This window comes from Ipomoea triloba, chromosome 7 (assembly GCF_003576645.1).
Source record: "Ipomoea triloba cultivar NCNSP0323 chromosome 7, ASM357664v1".
NCBI lineage: Eukaryota > Viridiplantae > Streptophyta > Magnoliopsida > Solanales > Convolvulaceae > Ipomoea > Ipomoea triloba.
Window position 1 is genome coordinate 21,026,990 of NC_044922.1, and position 22,127 is coordinate 21,049,116.

Genomic DNA, 22,127 nt, shown 5'->3' on the forward strand with positions numbered 1-22,127 from the left:
ATAGCATATATATAATATAATATGATTGAAAATATTTGTTACGATTTAATGAACAAATTAATTTATAATTAATAGATATTATTTTGTAATTTTCAATTCCAATAATATGTTATATTTTTGATTTAATTTTCAATTCCAATAATATATCATATTCTTGATTTAATTTTCTACTAATAAATGATGACTTTATGGACATGATCTTCGTGTATATATATTTTTTTTGAAGACAAATTTCGTGTATATATAAATATTACCAATTTTATTGCAGGTGCATTACCGTGTATAAGTGACATTAATATGCTAGTATTTGTTACGATTTAATGAACAAATTAATTTAATAAAATAATATTATGTAAGCAAACAATTCGTGTTAGTAGGTTATTACCATTTGAGAATTGGTTGGAAATGATTTGAAAATAAAATATAATAAATATTTGATTTAATTTTTCTTGGGACTTGCCAATTACAATTATTAGATATTATTAGTATATATAATATAATAAATATGATTGACATTCATAATTTTTGTATCTCAGCCAGAATATGAGTACATTTAGATAAATATTACAAAAAATTGTAACAATCAAAACCACATTCTTATCTCATTAATATTATTCTATCATAATAATTACCATAATTACTAATAACCTATTATAACCAATTATAATTAATATTATTCTATCATTAATATTTTTCTATAATAATAATTAATATTATTAATATTTAATAATAATATTATTATTATTATAATTAACAATTAATTATTAAAATATCCCTACATTTGGGCGGGAAAATTCTAGAGGAGGATAATGCTTTTATATATAGTATATAGATTAAGAAAATAAATATATATTTTTTAGTTTTATTTAAATTTAACAAAATAAAGTTTTTGGTAATTTTATTTATTTATTTATTTTAAAGTAACTTTTAATTTTATTTGGATATTAAAAAATCTTTAATTTGCTTTAATTACTTAATTTTATTAAAATAACATTTTGCAACTAATAAATTAATTTGATATCCGCCACTTCAATAACAAATGGGTAAACAAGTTACTTTTGGTTCAATTCCGTAAACATGTCACAAATACATATAATATTAATAGTTTTTTTACATTGCAACAGTCATCACTAATTTAAATATTTATGCGGCATTGTACTAGTCGTCACTAGTACCTACGTTCAAATTGAAACGAACAATATTTAGTCTAATTATAATAAAATAGTTTAAATACAAATCTAAATAATTTATAATTTTCATTATTACCTTCTCCGAGAATGAGTTCCACAACTTGGTGCCACATGTGGTCGCGATGATCGCCTTAACGGTTAATTGCCCCCTTCCTCTTGTAGCTCAGGAGCAGTCGGCGGTGTAAGTTGAAGGTCCAACCCCATCCCATATGATCGAACGATGACTCGGTTTGAAAATCTATAACGGGATAGTAAACTGGGTCATTATTAAATGTTGGTCGTGGGGTACTTGCTATTATATGTGGTGGGGCGAATATGATTGGTGATCAACCAGAATGATAAATGGCTTTAGACGGAGTAACGTATTATTCACCACTGAATACGCTTTGCTCACCACTGAATTGGGAAAATCCACTGTACTGTGTGCCGCTACTCTGACCTATATCGGTAATGTGATGATAACTACTACCAACATCACCGTACTGTATACCACTACTCTGACCTATATCAGTAATGTGATGGAAACTGCTACCAACATCACTGTATGGCGCACGCTCCTTGAAGGCGTTGCAGTTGCCGCCTGGTCTGGCCCCACTTATGCTTCATCTTCCCCTTCGTCATCATCATCATCATCCTCAACCGATTCCGCTCCCAGTATCACTTGACCACCACGCCCTGCACGACCACCTCTCACCAAACCACCCCTCATGTGTCAACGCTCTCGCCTTCTATCTCTACGACGAGCTTGCACAATGTCTTCTTGGCGAGCAGCATAATAATCCTCATCAGGTACATTGACTATAAAATTATGCTCACCTAAATTATCTAGAGAGATGTTATCGATATGTGTCAATGTTGCATCTCGATCGATGGTTGGATCGGCTAAAGTGGTTGTCGACTCTAACGAAATAGCTCGGAATCCATGCGTCTAAGACAACAACCACAACAACCACAATCATGATAATAATAATAATAACAATAATAATACCATTCTGTGTAATTCGGTTGCGTATTCGACATAACCCGTGTGTGGATCATGAGCTGGGTTACCGATAACGCGTTTGCCATATCGGTAAAACCATACTTTGTAAGCACATGTAACCTTAATGTGATGCATAGGAATCATCGCGACATAGTAATTATGTCGATCATCCCACAAATCAACGTATTCTCCATGATACACACTCCAATCTCTAATCTGTCTACTTGAACAACTGTCAATGGCATGTAAATCCTGCCTATATGGCACAGCTTGCGGGACGTCCTGTACACCCCTAGATTGCCGAAAAAATCGATCGGGATAGTGAAACTCTATAACATAAAAAAATACTAGTGGCACCTGTGAAGTCCACATCCCCGCTCTATCGCGACAATAATAAGGAAGATATGGCAATATGTCCTCATACGGCCTAAATTCAAACTATCAACATTACAAACAAAAAAATCCAAAATTAATTAAGTATTTTTTTATATACAATTACAAAAATAAATAAATAAATAAATAAACTACGAACAATATCACATACTTTTCTGTCTGTACAGTGATCAAATTGGTCTCTGTATGCACGGATTACGTGTGTCATCACTGTCGGCCATTCATGCGGACAAAACCACCTACATTCCAAATAACTATGATAAGTAATAAAGAACGCTAACTCGAAAGTGCAAAATTTAACATAATATAACTAACCTCGCCCTATATGGCAAATCACCAAGGTTGTTCAAAAGCAATATTCCTTGGGGCCTCACCATAGGCAGTCTTTCCCATGCCCATATTTGTAATAATATGAGGCATCCGCAAGCTGTGGATGACTCAAAGTCGGCTGCAAGACACATTGCCCTATACAAATACGCTAAAACCGCAGACCCCCAACTATACTGACCGCAGCCTTCAAAGGTGTTTAAAGTTTTTTTAAAAAAAAATAACTTCACCTTATTCTTCGTTGTGTCAGGAAAGAGAAATCCTCCTAACAAGTGATGAATAAGGATCCGGGTAGCTTGCTCTACTTCCTCATCAGTATGCCACCCATTCAGAACAAGCACGGGTGGTAACGCGGTAGCATATATTTTGCTCATCGTAACGACTTCAATGGGAGGCCGAAAGCCCTACAACCTGTCACATTCCTCAATCCATTCATTACATGGACGCTTGTCTTTGCCCGTGACTGCAAGCCCATCAACCTTCAAACCGAATAACACTTCAACGTCTTGAAGTGTTATGCCCACCTCACCAAATGAAAAATGAAAGGCATGCACCTCTGGCCGCCATCTCTCTACGAGTGCTGCGATGCGGCTGCGATCGATATTAATACGTTGACCTAAATGTGCAACACCGTAAAACCCTACGACCCTTAAATATGCAATCATTCGGGGATCTCGTGGTTCATTAGTATACATTTGACCGTCATATCTAGATACACTAAGATGGGGATCATAATTTGGGTCGTTCCAAATAGATTTGCATCGATGCCTTGGTTGAAATTCTAGCATAGACGGGACAGCAGGTCCAGGATGAAATGGTCTCGCATCCATAACTGTTAATAATAATAATAATAATAATAATAATAATAATAATAATAATAATAATAATAATAAACAAAGTCGCATGGAGTACGTACCTCAACTATTCCGATAATGGTGCTAACTGCAATTGTCGGTTGATTCCAATGTAGACTACAAGGGGAAAATAATGATATCGTATAATCAGTGGCGGATCCAGAAATTTTAGTCAGTGGGGGCGAAAAATTTTCTTCAACCGTAAAACATTTAGGAAATATAGTCATAGATTTGTTGTATATAAGCGAAGAATAAAACACATCAAAATTTTATAAAAATACTCATAACAAAAAAAATAATTAATTTGATAAAATAATTCAAATAGAAAACACATTTTAAATTGAATCACTTAAAAGGAATATAGTCATAAATATTGTTGGATATAGAAAAAAATAAAACACACTAAAACTTTATAAAAATATTAATAACAATATATGAAACATAATTAATTTGATAAAATAATAAGGTTGAAGGGCTCTAATTATACTCACACCTACTGCTCAGCAGAGTCGAACCCTTGCCCTCTACTTAGTTAAGGCACACGCCATCCATCTCAACTAACTAACCAGCTGTTTACTTATATCATTTTTCATATACGTATATCTAAAAATGTAATATACATATATATATATATATATATATATATATATATATATATATATATATATATATATATATATAAGAGCTATATATGGGGTGGGGTGGAGTGAGTGGGAACACCTGCTCCCATTGTCCCCACTGGCCACTGTTGCTCCGCCAGTGTCTATAGTCAAATTCTCTCTTCTTTACATCAAATTTTTGCAATCTCAATCTATGGTTAAATTCTCTCTTCTTTACTTCAAATTTTCACGAGTTATATCTATAGCCAAATTTCCTCCCTTTTTTTGCATCAAACTTTCACAATCTTAGTCCATAACCAAATCTCTCCACTTTGCATCAAAGCCAAAATCTCTGTGCTTTGCATCAAATTTTTGCAATCATTTTTGTTTAATGAAATCAAGTGCTATGATTTCATAGAATAGATTAAATAGACAAAGTGCCCTTAAACAGACACATATGAGATGCTAATTATAAATAAATTGCACGTATATACTTTCCAAAGGAAACATGCAGCAAAACGTAATTAGAAAAACCAATTAATTAGAATTTACAAATTAAAGTATATTGTGCTTAACAATTAACATATACTCCCTCTGTCCCATTTTACCTGTCCTATTTACTATTCATTGGTCAAACCAACTCTTTCTTCTTTGTTTATTTTCTTTAGTAATTTTTTAATATTTTTAAATTTAGTTTTTTTTTTTGTGTTTAATAGTACTTTTAATGTAGTTTCTAAATATATAAATTTTATATATTAATGCTAAACTTAATATTATGAAAATTTGGATTAAAAATTATTTCAGTCAAGCCTCGTTAAACGAACCAGACAACCATTTTGGGACGGAAGTAGTAATACATTACAAATCAAAAACATCATCAAAGGATTTTACAAATTTTGTTGGACTTAGATGTTGTGTAAGATTCTTATCCTATCCGTTTCTCATTGTGTTAATATTTAATTATTCCTAATAATAATAATAATAATATAATAATAATAATAATAATAATAATAATAAAAGTCGCATGGAGTACGTACCTCAACTATTCCGATAATGGTGCTAACTGCAATTGTCGGTTGATTCCAATGTAGACTACAAGGGGAAAATAATGATATCGTATAATCAGTGGCGGATCCAGAAATTTTAGTCAGTGGGGGGCGAAAAATTTCTTCAACCGTAAAACATTTAGGAAATATAGTCATAGATTTGTTGTATATAAGCGAAGAATAAAACACATCAAATTTTATAAAAATACTCATAACAAAAAAATAATTAATTTGATAAAATAATTCAATAGAAAACACATTTTAAATTGAATCACTTAAAAGGAATATAGTCATAAATATTGTTGGATATAGAAAAAAATAAACACACTAAAACTTATAAAAATATAATAACAATATATGAAACATAATTAATTTGATAAAATAATAAGGTTGAAGGGCTCTAATTATACTCACACCTACTGCTCAGCAGAGTCGAACCCTTGCCCTCTACTTAGTTAAGGCACACGCCATCCATCTCAACTAACTAACCAGCTGTTTACTTATATCATTTTTCATATACGTATATCTAAAAATGTAATATACATTATATATATATATATATATATATATATATATATATATATATTAGTATATATATATTACAAGAGCTATATAGGGGGTGGGGTGGGGTGATTGGGGGCAACTCCCCCCACTGCCCCCATGTTGGATCCGCCTCTGGGTGTAATGTTTATATATGTTTCATCTTCTCCATTCCCATGCTTGAAGGAGGTATTTATGCTTGAAGAAGGAGGGGATAAAAATTTGAAGGAAATAAAGAGAGAAGAAGGTAGGTGGAACTACCCATCTCCCTTTCCACGTAGCAAATTTTGTGGATTTTGTGTGGATAAATGAGGAGAGAGATCTTCTCCCTCCCTAGTGACATCTCAACACCTTCTTCTCTCTCCTCTTACTTGTCATTTTTTTTTTATAAAGAAGGTAGTATGATTACCTTCTTCTCAAAAACCTAATGAGAAGAAGGTAATCAGAATGGTACTTTACACGTTTTTATCCACCTTTTAGTTCCAACACATTTTTGTCTCATGCTTGTCAAATTCACACAAAAAAAGTCAACAGCCCTATAAATGGGCTTTGCAAATCAGGTCATACACAAAATGCTCTTGATTTAGTTGTAGTAATGCAAAAAGAGGGACCTAAGCCTGATACTATAGCCTATAACACTGTAATTGATTCTCTATGCAAAGACAGAATGGTTGATCAGGCTCTTGGCCTAACTTCTCTCTGAGATGATTGAAAGAGGAGTTCCACATGATATAAATTGTTCAACCAATATTCCATCAATATAGGTTTTCTGTATGCTAGTGCTTTCTCTCAGGTTCTGCCCCGGGTGACGGAGGAAACGAATGCCAACCTTTTACCATTGAGGAGATTAAAGCTGCCTTATTTTCTATGGCTCCTGAGAAGTCGCCAGGCCCTGATGGTATGTTCCCCTCATTTTATCAACATTATTGGCATATTGTTGGTCATGATTTATTTATGTTCATTTTAAGTTGTCTTAATAATTGTTTCTTCCCGGAGGGGCTTAATGAGACCAACATAGTCTTAATCCCAAAGAAAAAGTACCTCAGAGAGTATCCGATCTTCGGTCAATTGCCTTATGTAATGTGGCATATAAGGTTTTGGCTAATCGTATGAAAGACAGTTTGGATAGTATTATCTCTCAGTCCCAGAGTGCCTTTGTTCCGAATAGGCTTTTTACGGACAACGTGATTGTGGCGGGAGAAATAGGGCACTATTTGCGCAAGAAGAATAATGGTTCTGTAGGCTGGGCTGCTCTAAAACTAGATATGGCCAAAGCATATGATTGAATGGAATGGGATTTCCTAGAGGGAATGTTAATTGCTTTGGGCTATGATCACCGGTGGATTAATCTTATGATGCTTTGTGTAACTTCGGTGCGCTATTCAATTTTGGTTAATGGCGAAGCTGTGGGCTCGGTTACTCCAACTCGTGGGATTCGTCAGGGGGATCCATTATCCCCTTATTTATTTATTCTATGTGCCGAAGGTTAATCTATTCTATTGTAGAAGGTTGAAGCTTGGGGAGATATTCATGGCATTAGAATCGCTCGTGGAGCACCTCCCGTTTCCCACCTTTTCTTCGCCGACGATAGTTTACTCTTTTTCAAAGCCACCCAAGATCTAACACTAAAGGTGAAAGAATGTTTGGATTTGTACAGTGAGGCTTCGGGACAAGCAATAAATTATGATAAGTCTAGTGTGTTGTCCAGTGCTAATGTGAGTGATGATATAAGAGGTGCAGTGGCTAATTGTGTTGGGGTACATGTGACACTAGACTTCGAACGTTACCTCGATTTGCCATCAATTTTGGGTCAAAATAAGAAGGCTATTTTTCTATATGTTGAGCAAAAAATCCGTGAGCGGATTGGAAGTTGGCAGCACAAATTTATTTCCAAGGCAGGTAGAGAGATTTTGATCAAGAGCATTGCTCAATCGCTATTGATCTTTACGATGTCTGTGTTCTTATTACCCAATCAAATGTGCGACTCTATAGAAAAATTGCTTAATCGATACTGGTGGACTGGTGAAGCGGATCAACACAATGGTATTCATTGGAAGAATTGGACTCAGTTAAGTGTTCTTAAGAAGGTTGGAGGCATGGGATTTAAGAGGTTTCGAGAATTTAACATTGCTCTCTTGGCAAAACAAGGTTGGCGCTTAATGATTAATCCAGAATCCTTGGTTTGTAATGTTAGGAATATAGCGGAATTATGCGGAAGCGAATGATCGAAAATTGAGAATTATAGAAGTTAAATAATAGGGAAATAATAGAAATAACAAATGTATGGACTAAATGGGAAAATATTTAATATATATATTAATCTCTTAAAAGAAAATAAAGAAAATATATATATATGTACTACGTGGGGCAGAAAAACAAAAGGAAGGAAGAATGAATTAATGATATTGATGAGTGCCTAGAATTGAACACAAAGCTGGCTATTTATACAATGAAATAAACGAGAATAATGAGATGGATCACCATCAAACTCCTGTGCAACTGAAAGTGCATAAGCAACCAAGTGGGTTTCATCATCACTAGTAGCATATCTAGCAGGTTTTTTAATTGTCCTCCTAGGCCGGTCTTGGGCAATAGAATACTCTCGCTGTTGCTCGGCGAGAGGCGCAATACTAGTAGATGCATCATCGTTAGTATTACCATCAGTGGTAGTAATACTATTCATAGGCCTGAACTCAAACTCCACTTTCTCTCCAGTACTCTACGTATCACCTGTACTGGGAATAGCACGATCCTTTCCAGAAGAACGTAGTGCATTTTCATCAAAAATGATATCTCGACTTAAAATGATCTTATGAGAATCAGGAGACCATAGACGATACCCTTTTGACTCAGAGGCATAACCAAGGAAAATGCATTTGACAGCTCTCGGGTTTAATTNAATAATGGTTCTGTAGGCTGGGCTGCTCTAAAACTAGATATGGCCAAAGCATATGATTGAATGGAATGGGATTTCCTAGAGGGAATGTTAATTGCTTTGGGCTATGATCACCGGTGGATTAATCTTATGATGCTTTGTGTAACTTCGGTGCGCTATTCAATTTTGGTTAATGGCGAAGCTGTGGGCTCGGTTACTCCAACTCGTGGGATTCGTCAGGGGGATCCATTATCCCCTTATTTATTTATTCTATGTGCCGAAGGTTAATCTATTCTATTGTAGAAGGTTGAAGCTTGGGGAGATATTCATGGCATTAGAATCGCTCGTGGAGCACCTCCCGTTTCCCACCTTTTCTTCGCCGACGATAGTTTACTCTTTTTCAAAGCCACCCAAGATCTAACACTAAAGGTGAAAGAATGTTTGGATTTGTACAGTGAGGCTTCGGGACAAGCAATAAATTATGATAAGTCTAGTGTGTTGTCCAGTGCTAATGTGAGTGATGATATAAGAGGTGCAGTGGCTAATTGTGTTGGGGTACATGTGACACTAGACTTCGAACGTTACCTCGATTTGCCATCAATTTTGGGTCAAAATAAGAAGGCTATTTTTCTATATGTTGAGCAAAAAATCCGTGAGCGGATTGGAAGTTGGCAGCACAAATTTATTTCCAAGGCAGGTAGAGAGATTTTGATCAAGAGCATTGCTCAATCGCTATTGATCTTTACGATGTCTGTGTTCTTATTACCCAATCAAATGTGCGACTCTATAGAAAAATTGCTTAATCGATACTGGTGGACTGGTGAAGCGGATCAACACAATGGTATTCATTGGAAGAATTGGACTCAGTTAAGTGTTCTTAAGAAGGTTGGAGGCATGGGATTTAAGAGGTTTCGAGAATTTAACATTGCTCTCTTGGCAAAACAAGGTTGGCGCTTAATGATTAATCCAGAATCCTTGGTTTGTAATGTTAGGAATATAGCGGAATTATGCGGAAGCGAATGATCGAAAATTGAGAATTATAGAAGTTAAATAATAGGGAAATAATAGAAATAACAAATGTATGGACTAAATGGGAAAATATTTAATATATATATTAATCTCTTAAAAGAAAATAAAGAAAATATATATATATGTACTACGTGGGGCAGAAAAACAAAAGGAAGGAAGAATGAATTAATGATATTGATGAGTGCCTAGAATTGAACACAAAGCTGGCTATTTATACAATGAAATAAACGAGAATAATGAGATGGATCACCATCAAACTCCTGTGCAACTGAAAGTGCATAAGCAACCAAGTGGGTTTCATCATCACTAGTAGCATATCTAGCAGGTTTTTTAATTGTCCTCCTAGGCCGGTCTTGGGCAATAGAATACTCTCGCTGTTGCTCGGCGAGAGGCGCAATACTAGTAGATGCATCATCGTTAGTATTACCATCAGTGGTAGTAATACTATTCATAGGCCTGAACTCAAACTCCACTTTCTCTCCAGTACTCTACGTATCACCTGTACTGGGAATAGCACGATCCTTTCCAGAAGAACGTAGTGCATTTTCATCAAAAATGATATCTCGACTTAAAATGATCTTATGAGAATCAGGAGACCATAGACGATACCCTTTTGACTCAGAGGCATAACCAAGGAAAATGCATTTGACAGCTTTTGACTCAGAGGCATAACCAAGGAAAATGCATTTGACAGCTCTCGACTCAGAGGCATAACCAAGGAAAATGCATTTGACAGCTCTCGGGTTTAATTTACAACCAAGGAAAATGCATTTGACAGCTCTCGGGTTTAATTTACTCGTACTGGAATGAGCATATGCAGGACATCCAAAAACTCTTAACATAGAGTAGTCAACAGGATTACCTGACCAAACTTCTTCTGGAATTTTGAAATCGAGGGATGAATGTGGAGACCTATTTACCAAATAGGATGCAGTAGAAACGGCCTCGGCCCAAAAATCACGCCGTTTCCATAACCCAGCATTAGAGAGCATACAACGAGCTCTCTCTAACAGAGTCCTGTTCATATGTTCGGCAACACCATTCTGCTGGGGTTTTCCAGGCAAGGTCTTGTGCCTGGCAATTCCTTGTGCTGCACAGAACTCAGTGAAATCTGTCTCACAGAACTCCAAGCCATTGTCTGTCCTGAGCTTCTTGACCTTTTTTCCTGTCTGAGTCTCAACGAGAATTTTCCACTTTTTGAAAATAGAAAATGCATGATTTTTATGTTTCAGGAAATAGACCCAGACTTTACGAGAAAATTTATCAATAATAGACATAAAATATCTACAGCCTCCCATAGACTGGACTTTAGTCGGTCCCCATAAATCAGAATGTATATATTCCAATACATCTTTGGTACGGTGTGTAGCAGTAGAGAAACTAACCCTCTTTTGTTTCCCAAAAACACAATGCTCACAAAATTGTAATTACCTGAACTGAGGAGGCCTTTCTTGCTCAGGATATGCATGTCTTTCTCACTCATATGCCCCAGACGCATATGCCATAATTGAGTGAAATCAGCATCAGACACCGATGAGGATACCGCAACTGAACCTGTCACTGTACTTCCATGCAACACGTACAAGCTTCCAGAACGAGAAGCTTTCATAAGAACAAGAGAGCCTTTAATAACTTTCAAAACTCCACCTTCAGCTATGTACTTGCACCCCAGAGATTCCAAGGTGCCCAAGGATATCAGATTGCGTTTCAAATCAGGAATATACCGAACATTGGTAAGAGTCCTGATAACGTTATCATGAGTTTTGATCTGCACACTTCCAATTCCACTAACCTTGCATTGGGTATCATTACCCAACAAGACAACTCCACCATCAACCGGTTCCAAAGAGATAAACCAGTCTTTGTGAGGACACATGTGGAATGTGCAACCAGAGTCCAGAATCCACTCAGTGTCGCTTCGTTTGTTACCGGAGCTAACAGATAACATCACATCGCCTTCTGAATCACTTTCAACAACACTAGCTTCAGCGGACTTCTTCTCTCTCTCTTGCTTGTTCTTCAGTTTGAAGCATTCAGTCACATCATGACCATGCTTCTTGCAGTACTTACAGGATTTGTTGGACTTACGCCCTTTGGACTTGGATCTAGATTTTTTATTGCTACTATCCGTTTCAACTGAACGACCCCTAACAGTCAAGCTTTCACCTTTGTCCCCAGACTTAGTTTCTAAGTCAAATTTTTCTTTGGACAGTAGGTTCGACTTAACACTTTCGAAAGTTAGGACTCCAAGAGAATTACCATACAGCATAATTTCTTTGAAATGCTTGTATGATTCAAGGAGAGAAACAAGCAATAAAATAGCACGATCCTCATCTTCAATTATGACATCAATATTTTCCAAGTCCAATAAAATAGAATTGAATTCATCCAAATGAGACTGAATTGAAGTACCTTCCGTCATACGGATTGTGTACAGCCGCTCCTTCAGGCGCAGCTTGTTCGCCAGAGGTTTGTCCATGTAGCGCGAATCCAGCTCGGACCATAAATCTGACGTAGTCGTCTCACCTATCACCTCACGTAGAACCGATTTAGACAGGCACAACTGAATGGTTGAACGTGCCTTGTCATCTAAATCTTCCCAATCTTCATCTGTCATTGTAGCCGGTTTCTTATTCTTCCCAGCTAGCGCTTTCTTCAAACCGTTCTGGGTCAGAACGGCTTCCATCTGAACCTTCCAGATAGAAAAGCTAATTTTCCCGTCGAACTTCTCGATATCGAACTTGGTAACATCTTTGAAAATAATTCTCAATTAAACCGCTCTGATACCACTTGTTAGGAATATAGCGCATTATTCCGCTATATTCCTAACATGTAAGTTATTAAAGGCTCGTTACTATCCACGCTGCGATTTATTAGAGGCCCAATTGGGAAGCAACCCTAGCTATATTTGGAGAAGTATTTTAGCTGGACAATCTCTTTTATTGTCAGGCTCAACTCGTACTATAGGTGATGGTGCTGACACTACCATTTGGGGATGGCCTTGGCTTGCTGATTCTAACGATCCTCATCTTCATACTCCATGTATAGAGGAATTAAAGGACGCTAGGGTTAACGGTTTGATTGATGCATATGGTGGTTGGAACTTGGAGATTCTTGAAGACTTGTTTGTTGAGTCAGATGTTCGAAGAATTCTAGCGACACTTGTTTTATTACATCATAAGGATACTTGGCGTTGGAAGGAGGATTTACGTGGCTTATACTCAATGAAAAATGGATATCATCTCCTTACTGTTAATTCCATGCTTGCTGAATCTCATCTTATTTTCACTGCATGAGACCGATTGTGGAAGCTTTCTGTACCTCCCAGAGTTCATAATCTGTACGGTGTGCTCGGAACATTATTCCGGTCAAAGAGGTCCTTAAAACAAGGAATGTTTGGATAGGGGGTGGCTGTTTGTTCTGCAACCATGAGGAAGAATTAGTAGCTCATGTTTTTTTGTGAATGTAATGTTGCATGCTGTTTATGTTTATGGGGTGATAATAATGTTTTGCAAGGAAGATCGCTGCCAGAGTTGATGAATGACGTGCTACTGGCGTCCGTTGGTGATAAAGCTATATTCATGGCAGCAATATTTTGGATCATTTGGTCGACTCGCAACGACATTATCTGGCGAAATGCTCTATTGTCGATTGATGGTCTGCGTAATCAAGTCCAAACTTTAGTTGAGAGCTGGAGTGGTGTTTTGTGATTTCCAAATAACATACCCACCTTTAATACTCCGATTATTTGGTCTTGTCCTCCTCCTGGAATGCTTAAATGCAATATTGATGCTGCAACTTTTGGTAATGATGCAGGGTTCGGGGCGGTTGTTCGTGATCATCTGGGTGTGTTTGTGGCAGCTAAGAGTGACCGTCTTCGGTGTGTTCGTGATCCATTATTCCATTCCTTGCGGAGGCGTTGGCAGTCAAGGAAGCTATGTCATGGCTTAAGGACCTTGGCTACAATAATATTTTACTTGAAACTGATTGTTTAAATTTTTGTTTTGCTTTCAATTCCCGTACTATGGATCTTTTGTATATTGGTTCTATTGTTAAGCAATGTCGTCTCATTGCTAGTGACATTAGGAACATCTCTGTTCACCATGTCAAGCGGTCATCGAATCACGTAGCTCATGCTCTTGCAGGGGCGAGTGGCTCTTTGTCTGTCTGGGGTTCCTGGTTTTCCACTCCTCCTGACTATATTACTGAGTTATTGGGTTTTTAATGAAGGTATTCTGCTTTTGGTTTCAAAAAAAAAAAAAAAAAACCTTCTAATCATTCAGTTCAATAAACTACTTAATAAGTCTAGTTAATTTGCACTTTGTGCAAGTACTAACACATTTTTATGAATCACTTCAATTCAACCAAACTACTTAATAAGTCTAGTGGGTCTAGTTAATTTGCATTTAGTGCAAGTACTAGCACATTCCCATGAATCACAACGATATGTTTTATATTGGAGAGAGTAATATCTTTTATTCATCACATGTATTTTGATTCCCTAAGTCTTTTATGAACAAACTCAATATTCATCCTTGGTACCTTAAAGAGATGTTTCTCAAAATAAATTAGGGGTGTGTTTGGTTCACACATGGGATTCGGAATCGGTATGGGTATCAAATACTTGATAAGGGTAATGGGTTTTGGTGAAAGTATTTTGAATGTTTGGTAGTATGGTGGAATGAGAATGATTATTAATAGTTGGGGAAGAATGAAGGAAGGGAAATGAATCCCTTATTTAATAAGGGTATGTGTTTTTCAATTAATAGGGTATTCCAAACCTATAATAATATTCTAAAAACTTGTCAGCCAAACAATAACAATCACTTTGATACTCATACCTTATATCAAAACCCATTAACCAAACACACCCTAAGTTCACAAAAAAAAAAAAAAAAAAAAAAAAAAAAAAAAAAAGAAGAAGAGGAAACCATCCAAGTTGTACAAAAAATTGTACATTATATGATCCATAAATTTCTAATTTCTTAAAAGCATGTCTAAGGAGAGATATCATAATGTTAGTTTAATGCTAACTATATTTTATGGCTAGTTACTTTAACACTACGTCTCATGATTAAGGGTGTGTTTGGTAACCCCAAAAATGATTTTCGAAAATCATTTTCCGAGCTTTTGGTGTTTGGTTCCGTCCGAAAAATGTGGTCAAAGGAAAATGATTTCCGTTGACCAAAGAAAATACCTCGATTTTTCCTGAGCTCTGGCGCCAGAAACCAGATCACACGCCAGTGTTTTTTTTTTCTCTTTTTTTTTTATAATAAAGATTATTATTTTATATATGTTTATATGTTTTTATATTTTAAATATAATAATAAAACTATATAATTATACAATTCTACTTATTTTCCAGAAAATGAACCAAACACATACAATTTTTCAGAATGCAACCAAACACAGAAAATGAAACTGTTTTCTAAAAAATAGATCATTTTCAAGAAAACATTTTTCAAAAATCATTTTTCTACTTTCCAAACACACTCTAAGGTGATTAAAATTGACACGTCTGTCACTCTACTAATTAAAATAGCCAAAAGATAACAGTTTAGTCGCAGAAGCAATCCAAAACCTTAGACAAAAGACAACAATGAAGTTGGCCCAGTGCAGTTGTCTTTCACTACAATTTGTTCTTCCAATGCAGTTTCAATTTGCCAGCTTGTGCGTCGAATTTAATAGTGATATGATTGAGTTTGCTGCTATGCTGCATTATGGAATAACTGAGTTGGTTACTTTAATTAAAAGTTGTTTTCAGTTGGTAACAGTGCGCATCACGTACCTGAAGGAAGATCTTGTGTGAATGGTTCAAAATTTTATATAGAAGAATATAGATAAGAACTCCATCAGTAGTTCGAAATAATAAAAACAAATGCAAAATTGACCCATTTTGTAACAGATACTTGGATATCACACAAGAAAATGCCAACCAAAGCCATAGGAAGTTTCCCATAGCAATACTCTTAATACCCGCATACAAGAACCCTGAATGGCTAAAACTCTCTGCCATCCCCCAAAACATACCTCAAAAGCTAATATTGCTTGCATTTGACCAGACCAGACTCGACTCATCATACCCAGTGGGTTCGAAACAGGTGACACAACAAACCTCAGCCAAGTTGAAACGGGAACAAGTATTGCATCTGATACCCTTTCAAGTAGAAGATGTCTTGTCACCTGCATCTTCAGCTGCTTTGTCATCGCTTGCAACAGCAGCCTCCTTAGTTGTCTCTTCACTTTTCTCTGCTTTCTCTTCAGCCTTCTCATCTTCAACACTCAATTTCTCAAGCAGTCCAGCAGCAGCAGAGGCGTCTTTGTGTTCCTCATTCTTCTTCTGTGATTCAGCAATCTCTTGAAATGTCTCCATGAAGTTCTTGCAATCTAGAAGTCAAACAGTAATAGACTGTGAAGTATATGCTAAAGTCCCATACAAATAGAAATGAAATAACTGCAATTGATTATTCATAACAAGAATCGCAATTACAACACATCTCAAAAACCCCCTACTATAATTCCAATAGTGGGAAGGAAACCTTGGGATACTTTTCAAAGAATGGCATTAATCTCTTTCGAGAAATTAGGACACAGTTTAGTTGATCTCAGTTTCATTCAGTTTGACATCTAACTGAAACCCCACATATAGCTGATAGCTCCATTTAAACATCAAAGCAAACCTAATATGAATTCATTCTACTAAAGCAAAGAGGGGTAAAATTAGGCAGAAGAATAAGCTAAAAAATGAAAAGACTATTTCAATGATGGCCCTCCACGGATTCACCTATATAAGCCGCAGCTAAAGTTGCTTTTTCTTACCGATTTCCAACTATAAGTAATTAAAAATACTTCACTCAAGGACAAGAAGCACCTAATGTAACTGACTAACTTCACAAAAAAATATTCAGCAAATGCAAACTAGATGTCACAAGAAATATATCATATGCATTCCTTGTCCAAGCTCTATTTATGTAATAAACTCTATGCAGCATAATCGTTCTTAGACCCTTATGAATAAGAGTTGTCCATTATTTGAATTATCCAAAAGTGCACCCAAAATCCAAATCAAAGTTTGTATTATGGGTAAACCCGACACTAAGTTATCATTTTGGATATTTTATTACAGTATATCATATAATAAATATTCAGTTCAAATATGAGTGTGACAATTTTATACATAAATTTGAAACCCCAAACAACAATGAATTTAAGTGTTACAATTTTTGCATATAATTTCACCCAAAACAAACATAACCCCAAATTAAAAGTTGTTTTTATGTATAGGGTCTCAGAAGTTCCACCTGAACAGACCCTATACCAATCCCCTACTTGTGAATTTATATTCTAATAATATACTAAATACTCCATTCAGATTTGTAGAATAAAACATATACTTTAAAATTTTAAGCATTGAACCCAATGCCACATATTTTCTTGTGTTCAAACCAAGAAAGTATTTCACAATTCCACTTATGAATTTCTATTATATAAGTAATCCATTTAGATTTGTAGAATAAATCATATTTAGTTCATATACTTAAAATTTGAGTTAATAGCCAATATAGTCATCGACTATAGTGGTTTTATTCAATTTAGTCCTAAATGATTTTTTGTACTCAATTTAGTCCTAGACTTTGATGGTTTTACCCAATTTAGTCCTTTGTTAAAAATTCTGTTAGTGGACAGTTAGAAATAGGGTCCTAATGGTAATTTCTCATCCTTCACCCCATTTGGGATGATTCCTTCTTCTTCCCCTTATTAAGATCCATGTAAATCTCGTACCAAAATATTTATTTACTCTGTATTTATTTATTTAGGGTTGAAGTTGATTTGATACGAAAATTTGCATTTCTGTGTGGATCTTAATAAGGGGAAGAAGAAGGAATCATCCCAAATGGGATGAAGGATGAGAAATTACCATTAGGACCCTATTTCTAACAATTAACTAACAAAATTTTTAACAAAGAACTAAATTGTGTAAAACCATCAAGTCGAGGACTAAATTGAGCACAAAAAGTCATTTAGGACCAAATTGAGTAAAACCACTATAGTCGAGGACTATATTGGGTATTAACTCCTTAAAACTTTTAAGCATTGAGCCCCACGCCACATTTTTCTCTTTTGGTTCAAACCAACAAAGTAATTCACAATTCCACTTTTAGAGAATCTACCACATACTAACCAATCCTAGATATAACCTTATATTTGTTGCATAACCTTTGACAATTTCAAAAACAGGGGAAGGGCTACACTTTAAAGGCTTTCAAATGATCAAATATTTTAAGTGAGCTTTAGACAAATGCTTGTTGATCTTTCCATTGCTCATCTTCTTTTCAAAAAGTGTGCAAATGTAGAACCTTTCTTCAAGGTGAGGTGATTTAAGCTTGAATATGGTAATCTGATTCATACTCAGTATTAGTTAAGGCTTTATAATTTGTGAAGCAGGGAAGTGATAGACCAATTATCTTTAAGGAATTAAAGGCAAGTCTAAACACCAATTCTTCACTGTAGTTCCAGACTGGATTAAATGTACTTGCATCAGGGTTTAGGCATTTTTTAACTTTTGATTGATAAGAAATCCTTTTAGCATCAGGAATTAGGCATTTAAAGTGCTTGTTTGATTTGTTTAAATGGCACTATATTGGTCATGGAAGAAAGTAGTGAACTACAGATATAGCATTGCATCAAGCAAATGAAATTGAACTACAGAAATGAATATAGGTTAAAAAGGCAAATGCAAAAGTTTACTAGTCCACAAATAACAAACACTTACTCTCAACAGATGAAAATCGAATACAGAAAAGCTCATCCTTGAGTTCACCATCTGCAAAATCTGCTGCATGCCACACACAAGACTTGTCGTTACCAGCATGTTCCTGAATAGTCATTGATGGTAGTACTGCAAATCACAGTCACCGAGACTTCAGTCAGATAATCAGGAAAAATACAATTCAACGCATCCACAACTAATAAGTTACTAACAACTAATCGAAAGAAACACGAAAACAGACCAAGATGATTAGCGCAAATCTTAAGTGTCTTCGACTGGCGCATAACAAGCCGGACTTTTCCGGTCTTCTTATGCTTCAAGAGCTTGACTGTGCCGGCGCCTCTCTCTTTCCATTGATTACCATCCTTATCATACCGATAAAGCTTCGACTTGCTGTAAAGTTTTCAGAAAACCAAAGATTAAGTTCGGAACCGTAAAATTAGAACAGATCTGTAGAGAATAGTTAGATCGGAGAATTTAGAGAAGGATTAATACAGGTCGAGGATGGCGTCTTCATCTTCCTCGCCGGTAGTAACTGCAACCTCTTCAAGCTTAACGATAGGCGCAACCTGAGCTCCGGTGTCCTCATCCTCCGCTCCGACGGCTTCTTCCTCCTCCCTGTGCTGGTGCTCAGGCTCGGTGCTGGCCATTGGTAGATGCGTATCTGAAATGGTGATTCGAAATCGCAGAAGTTTCTAGAGGGAGTAAGTGAAGAGTGAAAGGTGGAAGGGTTTGATTTTTGAGGAGGTTGATATAATAACGGGGGCGATTTTGGAATAAAGAGGAGTCTGGGACAGCAAACGTGATATCTACGCAGAAGACGCTGGGCACTAGGGCCATTTAGGGCATGTCAACACATTCAACTCCAATTATTTGCCACACCAAAAAATAATTTCAATACTACTTTGGTGTTTTTTTTTTAATACTACGTACTCTCTATTACAATGTAGTATCTGTTCGAACCCACTCCCATCATTCATGTGGGAGTGTAAACCCGGACACCGAATGTCACTAGACCACGAGGTCTTTGGCACTACTTTGGTGTTATATTATGCATGCAAGACGTTTGGTTCGTGAAATAGGTTTGAAATGGAATGTCATTTTAAAAGATAGGCCTATTCTTTTATCAGGAATAGCCTATATATTTTATTTTATATTTTACCATTATTTACCTTAAAAAAAGTTACGCTATCTTTCTCTTTATCATACACTTCTCATCACTTCTGCCACTTGCATCTCGTTTAGATTGAAATTCTTCTTCGAGCTTCAAAAGGTAATTTTCTAAACTTTATTTTCTAAAAATTATTTATATGTATGTGATTATATATATTAAAATCGATTCTCGTGCGGTTGGAGTGCTCAGGTGCGATTGTGTCGTGATAGAAGAGTCATTGATCTTGTCAAAATCAACATCTAGGATTAACAACGTTTAGAAAAAACGCGGTGACAATTTGGTCATTTTCTATATGGGTCAAACATAAGGTGCGTAAGTCTTGTGCTTAATGTGCATAGGTCATGTGCCTAAAGTGCGTCCTGTTTCTTCTTGAAAACTGGAACAAATTTATCCACATAACTAGCGGGCTAGGGTGGCCCGTCACCTAGTACCTCAAGAAGAAGGCCGCAGAGGGTAACAAACACTCCTTGCCCGCTACCCATCTCCCTTTTGAACTAAGGGGCCTGAGTGAGGGGTCTGCTAGACCCCTAACTTAGGCCCTCAAGAACAAAACTTTTGAATTGAGGGGTCTGCCAGACCCCTAGCTTAGACCCTCAAGAACAAAAATTTTGAACAAAATTAAGGTAGGTGCGTTGTTCACACACTTAAGGTCCGTCTTTGTATCACTTAAAGTGCGTCATTGTTATAAATTGAAGGTGCGCGATGTTAATACCTAAGGTGCACCATTTTAATACTTAAGTTGTGTTGTTCTAACACTTAAGGTGTGTGTTTCTATCACTTAAGGCCAATTTTAGCTTATGCTTCTTTCTTCCAAACACACATTTTTTTAAAAGAAAAATTTCATTGATTTGAGCCGTTGATCTAGATTTGATCAACGACTCATATCTAACCGCAAAACCGCACTTGGGAGCATCTTAGCACCCGAACTCATCCATATATACATATATATACATACATACATACATATATATATATATATATATATGGATTTTTATTAAAATGCGGCGGGGAGCTCCCATACGGTGGTGCGACCTAATCTGCGTCGTCCGATTTCATTAATCCAACTGGAATTCGTGTATGTTTAAGTGGGGGTATTATGGTAATTTTAGTATCTATATTACGTGAATTGAAATGGTGCATTTTAGCACATAGTGTGGTGCGTTTGAATACATGCTGTGGTGCGTTTTATTACTCATGTTGGTGCATTAACTGTATTGTGGAATTGTGTGTTTTAATCTATCCACTGATGCATTTTTATATGTAGAATGGTGTGTAACTGTGCTGTGGAATGGTATGTTTTAATACGTCCTCTGGTGCATTTTAATACGTAGAATGGTATGTATTTTAACACATGTGATTCTAATAAGTGTGTTATGGAATGGTGTGTTTTAATCCGTCTTCTGGTGCATTTTAATACTTGAATGGTGTGTATTTTAACACATGTTTTCTAATAAGTGTAATAGTGCATGTTTATAATCTGGGATGATGATTTTCAACAAGTGGAATTGTGCATTTTAACGCACGTTGTGGTGCATTTTAATACGTAGAATGGTGCATATTTTAGCACAAGTTTTCTAATATGTGTAACTAGTGTGTGCTTATAATTTGACATGAGGCAAGTTGTGGTACATTTTAATACGTAGTATGATGCGTTTTATCACGTATATTGATGAATTTTAAGTGAATATATAGGTGCATTTGGTTATAGTGTGGAATTGTGTGTTTTATCGGTCATCTGGTGCGTTTTAGTACGTAGAATGGTGTGTTTTGTAACATATATATTGCGCATTGATTTGATGACTTGATCTGATCTAATGACTGAAAATAGGCCGCAGGGCCACACCTAATGACCTGGTCGTACCTGATGATGACTCTCTCTCTCTCTATATATATATATATATATATATATATATATATATATATATATATATATGTATGTATGTATGTATATATATATGTTCCAGATCAGGTGAGAATCTATCATTAGGTGAGGACCCTGTGGACTAATCTAGATCATCCATTTGGAGTGATCTAATGGCTATTAATGCAATTGCACAACAAAGTGGGAATGATGCACAACAATCACACTATGAATGCACAACAAACTGAAATCGAATGCACAACAAATTGAGCGCGAAAAATTAAATCTATTGCATAGAATTAATCACAACCATTGAATTATTTAAATCAAAGGATCAAATAAGTCCACAGGATCCTCACCTAACTATAGGTCCTCATTTGTTCTTATATATATATATATATATATATATATATATATATATATATATATATATATATATATATATATATATATATATATATATATATATATATATATATATATATAT

The 22,127-nt window shown here is 35.7% G+C and overlaps 3 protein-coding genes across 5 annotated transcripts; 1 reads left to right on the forward strand and 2 right to left on the reverse strand.

Annotated features, from left to right (window-relative positions):
* Window positions 1-1,079: 1,079 nt before the first annotated feature.
* LOC116026131 (serine/threonine-protein phosphatase 7 long form homolog) lies at window positions 1,080-5,400 on the reverse strand. 3 transcript variants are annotated; one of them, XR_004099782.1, is made up of 5 exons: window positions 5,383-5,400; window positions 2,881-3,724; window positions 2,717-2,804; window positions 1,267-2,610; window positions 1,080-1,175 (listed from the first exon to the last, which is right to left on the reverse strand). XR_004099782.1 is itself a non-coding variant. In XM_031267585.1 (5 exons), exons 2-5 carry the CDS (start codon window positions 3,264-3,266, stop codon window positions 1,903-1,905), a joined length of 771 nt encoding a protein of 256 aa, XP_031123445.1. In that variant the 5' UTR covers window positions 3,267-3,724; window positions 5,383-5,400; the 3' UTR covers window positions 1,111-1,902. The 3 variants fall into 3 exon arrangements, 2 of the variants coding, with proteins under 2 accessions (XP_031123445.1, XP_031123444.1); XM_031267585.1 differs by having other exon boundaries at window positions 1,111-2,118; window positions 2,530-2,610; XM_031267584.1 differs by having other exon boundaries at window positions 1,111-2,610.
* A 683-nt stretch (window positions 5,401-6,083) lies between these two features.
* On the forward strand, window positions 6,084-14,020 carry LOC116025719. Its single transcript, XM_031267053.1, has 3 exons — window positions 6,084-6,178; window positions 6,725-6,829; window positions 13,652-14,020. Exons 1-3 carry the CDS (start codon window positions 6,127-6,129, stop codon window positions 13,828-13,830), a joined length of 336 nt encoding a protein of 111 aa, XP_031122913.1. The 5' UTR covers window positions 6,084-6,126; the 3' UTR covers window positions 13,831-14,020.
* A 1,616-nt stretch (window positions 14,021-15,636) lies between these two features.
* Window positions 15,637-19,375, reverse strand: LOC116025718 (ran-binding protein 1 homolog a-like). Its single transcript, XM_031267052.1, has 4 exons — window positions 19,101-19,375; window positions 18,847-18,998; window positions 18,609-18,734; window positions 15,637-16,222 (listed from the first exon to the last, which is right to left on the reverse strand). Exons 1-4 carry the CDS (start codon window positions 19,253-19,255, stop codon window positions 15,996-15,998), a joined length of 660 nt encoding a protein of 219 aa, XP_031122912.1. The 5' UTR covers window positions 19,256-19,375; the 3' UTR covers window positions 15,637-15,995.
* Window positions 19,376-22,127: the final 2,752 nt, after the last annotated feature.